The 13,939-nt window shown below is 38.4% G+C and overlaps 1 protein-coding gene across 1 annotated transcript in view; it reads right to left on the bottom strand.

The window, feature by feature from the left end:
• The window catches only part of LOC134323457 (uncharacterized), a 92,921-nt gene that overhangs the window by 1,611 nt on the left and 77,371 nt on the right, over positions 1 to 13,939 (bottom strand). The window contains exons 26-36 of the mRNA XM_063004983.1: positions 13,620 to 13,787; positions 13,040 to 13,243; positions 11,415 to 11,588; positions 8,902 to 9,075; positions 7,898 to 8,071; positions 6,779 to 6,949; positions 5,336 to 5,509; positions 5,047 to 5,223; positions 4,135 to 4,317; positions 3,394 to 3,567; positions 2,665 to 2,868 (exon numbers count right to left, since the gene is read on the bottom strand). Coding sequence (XP_062861053.1) covers positions 2,665 to 2,868; positions 3,394 to 3,567; positions 4,135 to 4,317; positions 5,047 to 5,223; positions 5,336 to 5,509; positions 6,779 to 6,949; positions 7,898 to 8,071; positions 8,902 to 9,075; positions 11,415 to 11,588; positions 13,040 to 13,243; positions 13,620 to 13,787 — 1,977 coding nt within the window. The remainder of the gene's footprint in view (positions 1 to 2,664; positions 2,869 to 3,393; positions 3,568 to 4,134; positions 4,318 to 5,046; positions 5,224 to 5,335; positions 5,510 to 6,778; positions 6,950 to 7,897; positions 8,072 to 8,901; positions 9,076 to 11,414; positions 11,589 to 13,039; positions 13,244 to 13,619; positions 13,788 to 13,939) is intronic.

Raw genomic sequence — 13,939 nt, 5'->3', positions numbered from 1 at the left:
CTGATTTAATTTTGTGTCTCTTGTAAAATCATGATGTGGTTATGGTTCCAGTACAGCTCGCCTTTCTCTCTTGTGGTCAGTAAGACTTGTCTCTGTCCCCCAATCTCAGAAAACAGGCCAGAATGGTATGTGGTCTTTCCCCTGGGTTTGGACGTGGTACTAGGGCTCTATGTAAATGCTCAATATTCAGCTGCCGCTGTATCAATGTTACTGAAGCATCAATTACCAAACATATAAAATGAACGACAGTGAACAGGGTAACACTGAGGTTCAGATTGATCGTCATGCTTAATTTGCTGTTTTAGTGTTTAATCTCAGCTCAGACTTCGCGAAACAAAATTTAAAGCAGGAATTTTTACATGAATTCTTCTTGAATCAGTGATGGAATTTACTGCTATCTAGTTTTATTGGAATATGACTGTGGTGACCAGCACCTCATCCTTCAACCCGTTTAGGAAACTGATTTTTCTGATCACTTGAGAGATCAGGATCATCCTAACCCACTTATGAAACTTGTTTTACACATGTTGATGCAGATGTTACTTATAAAACTAGTTTTTATCACATAATTGCACAGTTGCTACAGTCTGCTTCACCTGTCACTCGGGGCGAGTGGCCAGCACACCGTTCTACTGGCATGAACACAGATAAGATTGAGTTGAAAGGAAAGATGCTGGTCAGCTTGATGAAGACTCACCTGTGGAACAGACGTGTTGCCCAGGACTTTTTCCTGATCAGTTGAGTTTCCACCAAAATCTGTACGGGCCCCCCAGTTTTAACACATGGTGGGATGAAGGGTTAAATAGCTGATCGGTGAGGCTGTTTTTATTTTTTTTATTTTAATGCTACAGTGGCATGCAAAAGTTTGGGCACCCCTGGTCAAAATGACTGTTACTGTGAACAGTTAAGCAAGTTGAAGATGAAATGATCTCCAAAAGGCATAAAGTTATAGATGACACATTCACGTATTTTAAGCAAAAAACTTTTTATTTTTATTTTAATTTTTTACATTTTTAAAATAACAAAAAAGGAAAAGGGCCCAAAGCAAAAGTTTCATCAACCCCAGGATGCTAAAGGTATGTGCCTGGCAGTAGGGCCGTCACGGTGAAAGAATTTCCTCTTTGGGAATTTAGGGTGGCTAAACACGGCAATATGTGGTATTAGCGCAATTTTTTTCTTTTGTTTTTGAAAATTACTTAATTTATCTGGATTTTAGAGTTATATAAACAAGCTTTATTGTTAGGCTATAATTTGGTATATTATTGCTTTATAATGACAAAGATGAGACAGTTTTAAGACAAATCAAGTGTGTGTTTATTGTTACATACAGAACAGAGCAAGGATGCACAATAAGAATGCACGACTTTTCTCTATTAAAAAAGGTTTAAATTTAGCTTCTAGCCTAGGTTATTTATACACTGTGAAACGAAAAAAAGCTAACTGTTTAGGCTTTTATCAAAATATGGTAAAAAAAAATAATAAAATGAAACCTTTCATTTACAATAAAGAATAAAGTCTATAAGACCTTAAACCTGTGTTATCATGAGCACTAGAAAAACCAACATGTTCACCTGATGTGGTTTCAGAGAGGATCTGAGTGGGGTAGCGATGTTCACTAAAACTCTCTCTGATGGTGCTCGTTACACTAATACACCTGTACTGTACCTGCATGTGACTTTAGAGAGCAGAGGAAATCTAGCCTGGCTGTCGCGCCACTATTAACTATCTATTTAGTAGGTATAATTAACATAACAATATATACTATATATATATTTTAAGTTATTATTCGTTTCAATAAATTTTTATTCCACAAAAAAATACATTTAAATCATTCCAGCAAGAGAATATTTGCAGGCTGTAATGCCATATTAACCGTCATTAAGTGTTTTAGTACGCCGAGGCTGTTTGAATATAGTCTAAATTACAAGTATTTTATTGAGTGTGAACTCAATTTGATCATTAATCAAGAAAAAACGTGAACATTGCGGTTGAGACGGTTGCTTGGTATCTCCTGCGGTTGGCTGGCCTATAGCGCGGTATTGCAAAATTGCGGTTACCGACAGCCCTACCTGGCAGCTCCCCTACAGCACCTCTTTAATCTCTCTCTGAGACTGAAGAAGATACCTACACTGTGGAAGACCTCCTGCATCATTACGGTGCTGAAAAAGAATCGTCCCAGCGATCTCAATGACTACAGACCTGTGGTTCTGACATCACACGTCATGAAGACCTTTGAGAGAGGTTCTACATCACCTGAGGTCTCACTGTACCCACTGCAGTTTGCATACCGACCACACACTGGGGTGGATGATGCCAACATCTATATGACACACAAGACCCTCTCTCACCTGGACAATCTAGTTTTATTGTTAATGAATGAATCTGATTAGTAACAGTTTATAATAATTCTTGTATAAGATAAATAAGAAGTGATGTTGAGAGTTTATATTTAGTTTTCTACTTTCTAATTGTTTACATTTCTGTCATAGTTCAGATCTATTTCATATTCATTAGAAACGTCCAATCAGAGTCCAGCACTGTTTCCTCCTTCATCATCAGAATCAGATTTACATTCATTGGTAGTTTAAATCTAATAATTCTGCAACAGTTAAATCATCAGATTTTAGAGACGACAGTAAAGTGATAAAAACAAAAATCTCTCACCTCAGTTTAATTTTATTCCTGTTTCCAGACTGTCCTGTTAGACGTTTAAACAATCCACCATCACATACGTCGCAGATCTGCTGCACTCCTGATTCTCCAGGATGGTTCCCTCTGAGATCCAGCTCCTTCATGTGTGAACGGTTTAATTTCAGAGCTTCAGCCAGAGCAGCAAAACCTTCATCTCCTACACCACAATCTGATAATCTGCAGAAAGAACACAGAAACCTCCGTTTCAGAAAAGTTGGGACAGGGTGTAGATTCTGATAAAAACAGCAAGGAGTGATTTAGAATTATTTCTTAGCTTCATAATTTATTTATGTATTTAAGTTTATATAAATGTAATTTATTTATAATTTTTACTAGGAGGAGGTTCTTTTCCGTCACCTGAAGGAAACCTTAACTTAATGGTGCTGATACTTTGCTGCTCCACAGTGCACAGGCAAAGGTTTGTCAATGCCGAGTTTTAAACCGAGGAGTTCAGAATCTCGGTGCTGGTGTGCAGTGGAATATCCTGCTGTGCCACCTGGGCGCTACCAGCCTAGTCTTTAACCATCACCGGGCAGGTTGTGAGCCCACAAGATGGCTCCATGTTACCCTTTCAGCTAAACCTGACTGGGTAAGGCTTGGTGACCAGGCACTCACCTGTAAACGTTAACGTCATGTTCTGTGGTTTACTCAACACCATGAGATGTTGTGGATTACAGAAGTGTAGATGATGAGCATCATTACCTCAGAACCTCCAGTTTACACTCTTTCTTCTTCAGTCCTTCACAGAGCTTCTGTACTCCAGAGTTCTGTAGGTTGTTGTTGCTCAGGTCCAGCTCTCTCAGACTGGAGGATCCTGATCTCAGAACTTCACATAAAGCTGAACAGCTCTCCATGGTTAGATCATCGTCATTAATCCTAAACACAACAGAACCCCCCGAATTTATCTGTCATATTCAGATGATGAGTTACTTAAATATCAGACACTTACTGATTCTGTTCTCTGTAGTTATGTAAGAGGTTTTTGTTTTTTCCATCATTGTTTATTATAATTATAAGAATAATACTGTACCAGATTTAAAATGCTGCTGTACTGGGGAAGTGTTCATAATCAGAAGTGCAGTGTTTCACCAGAGTAACTACATTATTTTCTTATTATACACACTTTTTAGTGCCCTACTAACAACCTTTAAGAATTTTATTACAATTCAGCCTGGTGTGAGTTAGTGGTGTTAAACGTGCAGAATTACAACAGAAATTATGACAAAATTATTTTCATCTTCGTGTGTGTGTGTGTGTGAATTTACTAGGTAATTATTTAGTATAAATGACATCAATCTACATGCAGTACCAGAACCTGTAATGATGGCACTGAATGAAAGAAGCTCTTGTAGTTCAGAATGACGGAGTTTAACATTCATGTGCTAATAAATCTCATTTCTCTCTGAACTACAAACACGAGCAGCTGAAGAGTGAAGTACTGACTGGAGTTTCTGCAGTTTGCAGTGAGAGTCCTGCAGAAACGCTGAGAGAAGCTTCACTCTGGAATCTCCTGATACCCCCCCTGGGTTCCTCTTCAGCTTCAACTGGGTCAGTATTAAGAGGTTCTGACCCAGAGTGGAACAAAGAGACGTGTAGGCTTCTTCTGCTCTATGAGACTTTAAGAACCTGCAGAGAGAAAAACATTTTAAGAAAAATAATAAATTAACAGTAAAGTTTCAGACTAAGAGATCATCAGTGATGTAGATCTGGAGATTAGAATCAAACCCAGGTACACAGGACTTGTACTGCTGTGTGGCATCCACAGAGTTAACAGAGTTAAGTCAGTCATTCATTCTTAGTAACCACTTCATCCTGATTGGGGTCAGGGTGTGAATGAAGCTTGTGGGTACAAGGTACAACACACTGCTGGTTTATGGGAGGTTTAACAAAGTTAGGTAACTATGAGGGAAACATAAACCTGGTGAGAGCAGGTCTGAGGTTTAATCACAGGTTCTCAGGTGGAAGCACCTACAATACCTGCTGGGCTTCTGATGTGCTAATACACTAATGTGATTAATCTCACTGTGTTCTCCACTGTTAGTAATGATTTAAGGTGGTACAGATGTAAGAAAAAGTTTGTAATTCCTTTAGAAACATAGAGCAGCACTATTCTAAATTACATTTCATTTACAACAATAACTGATTTTATTTCATGATTCATTTATGCTAGAAATCCCTAAATGATGTAAAGTTTCTCCTCACTGTTGTACGAGTCCAGCAGCAGAAGATTGTTCTGAGTGTTAAATTAATCAATTCATGCTACAGGGTTCACAAACTTTTCCTCACACATAATATATCAGTGGAGCTTCAAATAAAGGAGTAGAAATAAAAAGAGTGTCATTTATTTTCTCTCACCTCAGTGTCTTCAGTTTACAGTTTGGATCCTGTACTAGATCATAAAGCGGTTTTACTCCTGAATCTCCATGATCATTCTCTCTGAGATCCAGCTCCATCAGCTCTGATGATGGGTTTGATCTCAGAGCTTCAGCCAGAGCAGCATAACCTTTCTCTCTTACACCACAATCTGATAATCTGCAGAAATAATAACAATATTTAATTATTTAAATTTACTGTTGGTTTATAATTTGGTTCAAAGTACAACACCAATGATCTGGTAATAAATAAATGATAATAAAATACTAACGTGAGTTTGTGGAGTTTGAACTGTGGATTCTTCAGTAGATGAGAGATCTGAATCACTCCTGAATCTCCTAGTTGATTGTTACTCAGATCCAGATCTTTCAGGTGTGATGGATTTACATCAAGAGCTGATTTCAGATCAGTACAACTTTTATCTGTAATGCTGCAGTTCCTCAAGCTGCAGAGAGAGAAGAAGAACATCTGAATAAAAGTATTTATAAAGAATATAATATTATAAGCTACATGTTGGTGGTTGTGAAATTAAATCATGTCTGTTCCTCTTGAGAATTTTCCCCCTCACTGTTCCCGGAAGGTTTTATTTACTCTGCAGGGTTTGAGGATCAGTTGAGGTTTAGATCTTGTTCATCAGGCTGTTTTCTGATGATGTTTTATTTATATTTTGCCCACATGAACCATCCAGGAGGAAATTCATGATAATTTCACAACAAATAAGTGATATTTTATTTTTATTGCACACTCGCTTCTGATCACATTTATTTACATTCTATTTGTATTTTTTGCTATACAAGAAACTACTGTAACAAATCAGACACATTAAAAATGCCTGAACAGCTTTATTAGTCATGGTGATTTAATATTTTCCTTAATTCTCCTTTAATTTGAGCTCCCTACAGGCTGGTACACGCCTCAACCAGCACATGGAGCTGCTTCTATTTTCTCTTGCTAAACCAGACAGTTAGGAGTTGATGTATCTGGAAGTTTTATATGAAATATTTTATTCAGTAACCTCTTTTAGAACATATTAACTTTCTCTTCAACTGTTAGTTCTGCTGAAGTTATTTTGATAGGAGCTAGGGTGCCCCAGTCGGAGGCATTCTCACATCTGGATTGTCTTGTCCACTGCTGGCGCTATGGGTAATGATTAAGAATGTGTTTCACCTATAGAAGATGATTGATTAATGTAAACACTCTGTCACAGGAGCCTGGGGTCCCGGGTGAGATCAGATTTCTGTTGGGGTCTCATGGGGCAGTTGGAAATCTAGAGCCAATGCCTTCTGTGGACAAGTCGTCAGGCTCTTTTTCTTTGTGTTTGAATGCTATTGAAAACAGATGTTCTCCTGTATGTAAAGCTTGAGTATATAAGGAGAGGAGTTTGGCTGAGCGGGAGAGCAGAAATTGGCTTGCTACTCTCCCGAGCTACTCGAGTGTTCGGACCGATACTGTTTTGGTTTGAAATAAATAATTTGCTTGTAAAACCAGAATAGTGTCAACAGAGTCATTTCTTAATCTCAACTTTGTCGCTACCAGATCTACATCAGTGTCCCTGTTCCAGGTGATCACATGTTTATTCTTCACTTCATGTTCAAGTGTTTCTGTAAAGCGCCCAACCAGGCCGGTGGCACCACTGAGATTTAAGTCCAGGTCTGGTGGTGGTGGGTTACAACATTAAACCTCTGCAACTGTACTGATGAAATAATGAACTTACGTGAGTTTTGTAATCATGCAGTGTGGATCCTTCAGTACAGTCGATAGATGTTTAACTCCTGAATCTTTAATATTTCTTCTTCCACTCAGATCCACCTCACTCAGGTCTAACATCTTTATATCCATTTTATTCAGATAATCACAAGCTTCATCCATCTCAGGGCTCAGAAATCTACAAAACAATAATATTAATGATATATAACATGTAAAATATAAAATGGTTTTAAATTATTTAAAATGTATGATGAATTAAAATGAATTTCACAGTTTATTTAAAATAATTTAAAAGTAATCTATTTAGAGTATAAAGTTCAGACCTAGAAACATAAAAAAGGTTAGATGAATCAGAACTTTAGGAACTTGGTAAAGTTTCTCTACAGCAGCTCGAGTTTCTCCTGAATTATTTTATCATGGAGCTAAACTTAACCTGTTTGTGTAAAGTTCTGATCCTAGAACTCAGGATTTCTTATTGCTCAGGGTTCTGAGACTGGTCTGCTTGATGAAACTAAAGATTGTTGTTTGTGAGCGTGAAATCGTTCGTGTTGCACCAGAACAAAAGATATTTACATCCGTTAGCTCCAATGCTAATGAATGCATTGAAATCAATGGGAATGGCTAAATGCTAAAGTAGGGACCGAAGTCTGAGCACTGTGTAAGTGCACTGTGCCTGAAAGCTGTAAATGAGACACAGCCGATCATAGATTGCGCAATAACATGCCCGCTGCAGTGATAATCACATGTAAATGGATGAGCAGTGATTTGTAAGCAGTAGAAACGTGCACAAATGCATTTATTTACAGGTTTGGCTTTTCAAACACACCCAGAGTGAACTTGTGCTCACACCACAGCTTGTGCACAGATACAGTGGCCTGTCTGGGAGAAAGTATTCACACCCCACGCACCGAACCACTTCTAAATGCATGCGCACCCCCAACCTGCCACGCCCGTCCACCTGCCGCACCGCCATCAACGTCGTTCCGACTCTGACCCGTCCGGAACTATAATTCCACCAGAAGAATAAACTTTTCTGCTAACAGTTTCAGTTCTGTTTAATGGTAATTTATAATAAAATAAATGTATTAACAGACTGATTTAAACACAAGAATTTAAAATTACTCACCTGACTCTCAGTTTAGAGTTTGCTTTATTTAATAAATCATTAAACATCTTCATTCCTTTTGTTCCTGGATTATTTCCACTGAGATCCAGATCAGTTAGAGGTGATGAGGTGTTTGATTTCAGAGCTTCAGCCAGAGCAACATAACCTTCATCTGAGATCTTACAATCTCTCAGTCTGTAAGTAGAAACATAAAAAAGATTAGATGAATCAGAACTTTAGGAACTTGGTAAAGTTTCTCTACAGCAGCTCGAGTTTCTCCTGAATTATTTCATCATGGAGCTAAACTTAACCTGTTTGTGTAAAGTTCTGATCCTAGAACTCAGGATTTCTTATTGCTCAGGGTTCTGAGACTGGTCTGCTTGATGAAACTCAAGATTGTTGTTTTGTAATTCTGCTGTGTAACATTAAACATACTCTGAAGTTGGTATCAGTTTTTTTAGAACAACATTAGTTATATTAATAGTAATAAAGTGCTTGGGTGGCACAAGAGTCTGTTACACTAGCCTACCACTATGCTATTAGCCAGCCAAGTGTCTACTCAGAATTCATTGTATATGGGTGCAGGTGGGGGAGTGGGAGCGGATTGAAGCTGTGTGATTGATTGGTGCCAAGTCCAAGAGACAGTGCTCTGAGCAGGCTTTAATGAAGCAAAATAATCTGTATGTACTGTAGAAGTACATTCAAAATTTACCATACACTTCTAACAACATGTTGGCAGGGCAGTTGCACCACCAGGCAGAGCAAAGCCTGCTAAAAAGATCTAATGAGATGGTAGGCTGGCTAATAGCTGGTACACGCCCGCCGACCGGCACACAGCAATCACACTCGCATTTTCTCCGGAAATGCAATCTCTAGTTATTTTGTAGATTTTTATTTGCAATAGTACACACACACACACACACACAGATCTTAATGCTGTAGCCTCTGTAGTTACTGCAGTTCTGCACTGATAAATCACTGTTCCGATTCTAAATATGTGTATATAATAATATTACTGGACTTACTTGAGTCGTTTCAGGTTGTATTGATGATTCTGCAGTAGAGGAACGAGCTTCTTCACTCCTGAGTTTTTTATTGGATTTTTACTCAGATCCAGATCAGTCAGGTGTGATGGGTTTCCACTGAGAGCTGAAACCAGAGTAGTGCAGTCGTTCTCTGTTAAGCTGCACCCACACAACCTGCAGAGAGAGGGCGCTGTTAGAAACTGTCTTTATTAGTGTGACTGCCAAAAGGCAAGCACACTATTGTTATTCGTTTTTTCGTTTTCAATATATTATTATTATTCCACCCGTTTTGTCCGGCTTTCTTCATCCGCAATTTTCGAGATATCCCCGTTCCAGCGCCAAATCGTCCGGCCCATACGGGAATGGACTGCTTGTATACAGCTTTTGGATCGAACCAACACTGTGCCCACAGTGCCCGTTTTAAGGTGCCCGTTTTGCCCCATTGACTCCCATTCATTTTGAAAAAAATTTCGAGCTATCAACGCCGTTCCAACTCTTGATCGACCGGGTCATTAATTAGCGCCCAAATCCAAAGAATCATTCGGATATGCCCATTTGTGTGGCATTTATGCCCATTTTTGTCAAAATTTTTGAAGAAAAATCTTGACACTTTTGGCGTTCCATGAAACACACGTGGTGATGACGTATGCGGCCATCTCGAACTGTTCAGAAGAAAAAACATGGCCGCCGACCCGAAAACGAACTTATTTTGGTCTGTAACTAAAGTATTAATGATTTTTAAGGTGAAAACGCTACACAGAATGAAATTATAGGCAAGTTACATTTGGCAGTGAGCGTGAAATCGTTCGTGTTGCACCAGAACAAAAGATATTTATATCCGTTAGCTCCAATGCTAATGAATGCATTGAAATCAATGGGAATGGCTAAATGCTAAAGTAGGGACCGAAGTCTGAGCACTGTGTAAGTGCACTGTGCCTGAAAGCTGTAAATGAGACACAGCCGATCATAGATTGCGCAATAACATGCCCGCTGCAGTGATAATCACATGTAAATGGATGAGCAGTGATTTGTAAGCAGTAGAAACGTGCACAAATGCATTTATTTACAGGTTTGGCTTTTCAAACACACCCAGAGTGAACTTGTGCTCACACCACAGCTTGTGCACAGATACAGTGGCCTGTCTGGGAGAAAGTATTCACACCCCACGCACCACTTCTAAATGCATGCGCACCCCCAACCTGCCACGCCCGTCCACCTGCCGCACCGCCATCGACGTCGTTCCGACTCTGACCCGTCCGGCCCGTCGATGCCGCTCCCGGCTTAGAAACGGCGTCGGGATACCCGTGCACGCCCGCCGACCGGCACACGGCAATCACACTCGCATTTTCTCCAGAAATGCAATCTCTAGTTATTTTGTAGATTTTTATTTGCAATAGTACACACACACACACACACACACAGATCTTAATGCTGTAGCCTCTGTAGTTACTGCAGTTCTGCACGTCACCCTTATTCCTAAGAATTATAAACTTTATGCTTCGTCTCCACTCCTCAGAGATCCTCTCATATTCCAAGATTTTGTTAAACAATCTAGTTAAAAACTTCACTGCCATTTCATGCCTCCACTGGTTTGTCATCTGGAAATACTCTTTCCAGTTTTTCACTACACTCACTCTCATTTGTCAACCTGCTATATCCATTTGTTCCTCTGTGGCCATCGGTACGAGTCCTTTTCACCTGTCTTAGTGTCCAACTTCCCATACAGCTTGCCACACGCCTTCTAATTAGCCTTTGCCTCCCAGTTTATTTTCACAGACTTAAACACTCCTGCATGTCCTCATTCCACCAGTTCATCTCTTTTTCTCTTTGTCCAGATGTAACACAAAGTACCTTTCTAGCTGATTTCTGGTAATTTTTTGTACCTTTTAATCAACAGTGGCTTTTATCTCACCACGTTGCCACAAAGGCCTGATTTAGAGAGGGTCTTTAAGGTGGTTGTCCATCCAACATGTTCTCACATTTCTTCATAGGACTTCTGGAGCACTTTTATAGTGATCATTCGGTTCTTTCTTACATCCCTGACCTTCTTACCTAGATGCGCAGTTTGGCTAGACTGCCAACACAAAGAAGGTTCATGACTCGTTCAAGCTTCTTCCAAAATAACTGAGATACACTCAAAGCCGTGGATATAGTTTTATATACTCGCCCTGATTTGTGTCTATGTCTTATCACTGTTTGATCTTTGAGAGCCAGACGGTTCCATGGTTTGTTTTTTGTCCATGCACTGCAGTGTAAATTGCACTAGACCCAGATGTGCCTTTCCAAACTGTATCACATCAATTCAAGAGATGGAATCCAATAGAGTTTTAGACACATCTCAAAAATTATTAAAGCAAACAGGATACACCTGACCACATTGTGGCAATCCATAAACCATAAACTATGTTCACAACTGGGTTTTTGGAATTCCCTTCATATAATCTGTAGCATTTATTTATAATAAATATGTAGAATAAATGAATAATATAAGTGTAGAAAATGGTTCCTCTTACGTAAGGTTTTGGATTGTACAGTGTGGATCCTCCAGCAGAGCTGATAGATGATTCACTTTGATCTCTTTCAGTGTTTTGGAGCTCAGATCGAGTTTCTTCTGCAGTAAGATATTTTTACCTAGAAGCTGATTGAGAGTGGTGTAGGCTTCCTCTGCATCAGGACTTGTTAACAGCCTGTAGAGAAGAAACATCCAGAAACATCAACTAAATTGATTAGGGAGAAAAAGCTGCTCCATGGTACAATGATCACACATGTGCTCTTAAACAAGCAGCACAGAAATTAGAACGCAAGTGGCGTCACACTACACTGGAGGTGTATAGGATAGCATGGAAAGATGCTCTGAGTATAAACACGCCCTTATAAAAGCTAAATCTTCTTCTTATTCTTCCTTAATAGAGAAAAATAAGAACAATCCTAGATTCCTTTTCGAGACAGTGTACTAATTAACTAAAAACGTCAATGGATCTTAATCTAATAACCACCTGACTGTACCAGCCATGATTTTTTAAAATTCTTTAATGACAAGATAGAAAGAATACGACTTCAGAGTCAGAGTGTATCACATGTTAAGTATGAACTCTGAGCAGCATTGGTGATAATAGTGACTTATCTAATAAGGTAATCCAACTAAATTCCTTTAATCCAATCTCCCAAAATGAACTAACTGTGTTGATTAAATCATCGAAGTCATCATCGTGTATACTCGATCCTGTTCCAACTCGTCTACTTAAAGATTTACTCCCAGCTATTGTAGAACCCCTGCTTACATTAATCAATGCATCCCTTAGCCTTGGGTATGTACCTAAATTGTTTAAAAGTGCTGTTATTAAACCCCTGATTAAAAAACCTAATCTTGATCCACATGTTTTGTCTAATTATAGACCAATTTCAAACCTTCCTTTTGCCTCTAAGATATTAGAAAAAGTTTCTAAACAGTTACAGTATGTTCTTATATGAATGAAAAATGTATTCATGAAAAATTTCAATCAGGATTTAGACCCAACCATAGTACCGAAACCGCATTAATTAGAGTAGTTAACGAGTTGTTAATGTCTTCTGATAATGGATGTGTCTCTTTTCTTGTTCTATTAGATCTTAGTGCAGCGTTTGATACGGTCGATCAGAACATTTTACTGGAGAGGCTAGAAAATACAGTAGGTGTTAAAGGACTCGCACTCTCTTGGTTTCAATCATATTTGACTGACCGCTCTCAATTTGTTTATGTAAATAATAAATGCTCAGAAACCACAAAAGTAAAGTGTGGTGTTCCACAGGAGTCAGTACTGGGACCTCTATTATTTGCTGACACACAGCTGTATATATCAGCCAAACCAAATGATACCGACACAATCAGTAAGATAGAAGATTAAAGTGTAAACGACATAAAAAACTGGATGTCGTGTAATTTTCTTTTACTTAATTAAGATAAAACAGAGGTTTTACTTGTTGGATTTAAAGTTGTGAGGGAGGAGTTCTCTAACCTGGTGCTAAACCTAAACACTTTCTCTGTTACTCCCAGCTCTGATGTAAAAAACTTAGGTGTCACACTAGATTCAGATCTTTCCTTTGATACACACGTTAATAATATTACAACAGTAAAGTGATGAAAACAAAAATCTCTCACCTCAGTTTAATTTCACTCCAGTTTCCAGACCGTAGTGTTAGAAGTTTATACAATCCACCATCACATACACTAAAGATCTTCTGCACTCCTGATTCTCCAGGATGGTTCCCTCTGAGATCCAGCACCTTCATGTATGAACGGTTTGATTTCAGAGCTTCAGCCAGAGCAGCAAAACCTTCATCTCCTACACCACAATCTGATAATCTGCAGAAAGAACACAAATATATAAATCTGTCACTCAGAAACATCATATATATATATATACACACACACACACACACAAAGGTCACAACCACTGAGTAACAGTAAAACATTGCTTATCTTGTTTCTGTTCTATTTTCTTTTTTGAAGTAGAGATCAAAGTACATTTACACCTCCCTGCTTCTCATTAGCATTTCACACTCTGTCCCAACTATTCTGAAACTAAACTTTGTAAAAATGATTATTTATGTCTTGATTTGAATGTAGTTTTGAATGCAGTCAGGTCTATAAAATGATAAAAACATAACATTTAATAAAGCTGAAACATTTATAAACTATTATATACTTTTTTAATGTACTGGTAGAAAAAAAAACGTACGTGAGTTTTGTAATCGTGCAGTGTGGATCCTTCAGTACAGTCGATAGATGTTTAACTCCTGAATCTCCAATATTTCTTCCACTCAGATCCACCTCACTCAGTTTTAACATTTTTATACCCATTTCTTTTAGATAATCACAAGCTTCATCCATCTCAGGGCTCAGAAATCTACAGAACAATAAATAATAATGATAATTCATCCACATCCATTGATCCATCCACATTTGATCCGTCTATATTTAAATACGTGTTTGTTTACATGCAGAATATAAAGTGCTGAAGTGAAAAGAGAGAAAATTAATAAAACTGTTTGAATGATA

The sequence above is a fragment of the Trichomycterus rosablanca genome, chromosome 11 (assembly GCF_030014385.1).
Source record: "Trichomycterus rosablanca isolate fTriRos1 chromosome 11, fTriRos1.hap1, whole genome shotgun sequence".
NCBI lineage: Eukaryota > Metazoa > Chordata > Actinopteri > Siluriformes > Trichomycteridae > Trichomycterus > Trichomycterus rosablanca.
The sequence above is the reverse complement of the archived record's forward strand: the minus strand, read 5'-3'. Positions and strand labels throughout refer to the sequence as shown.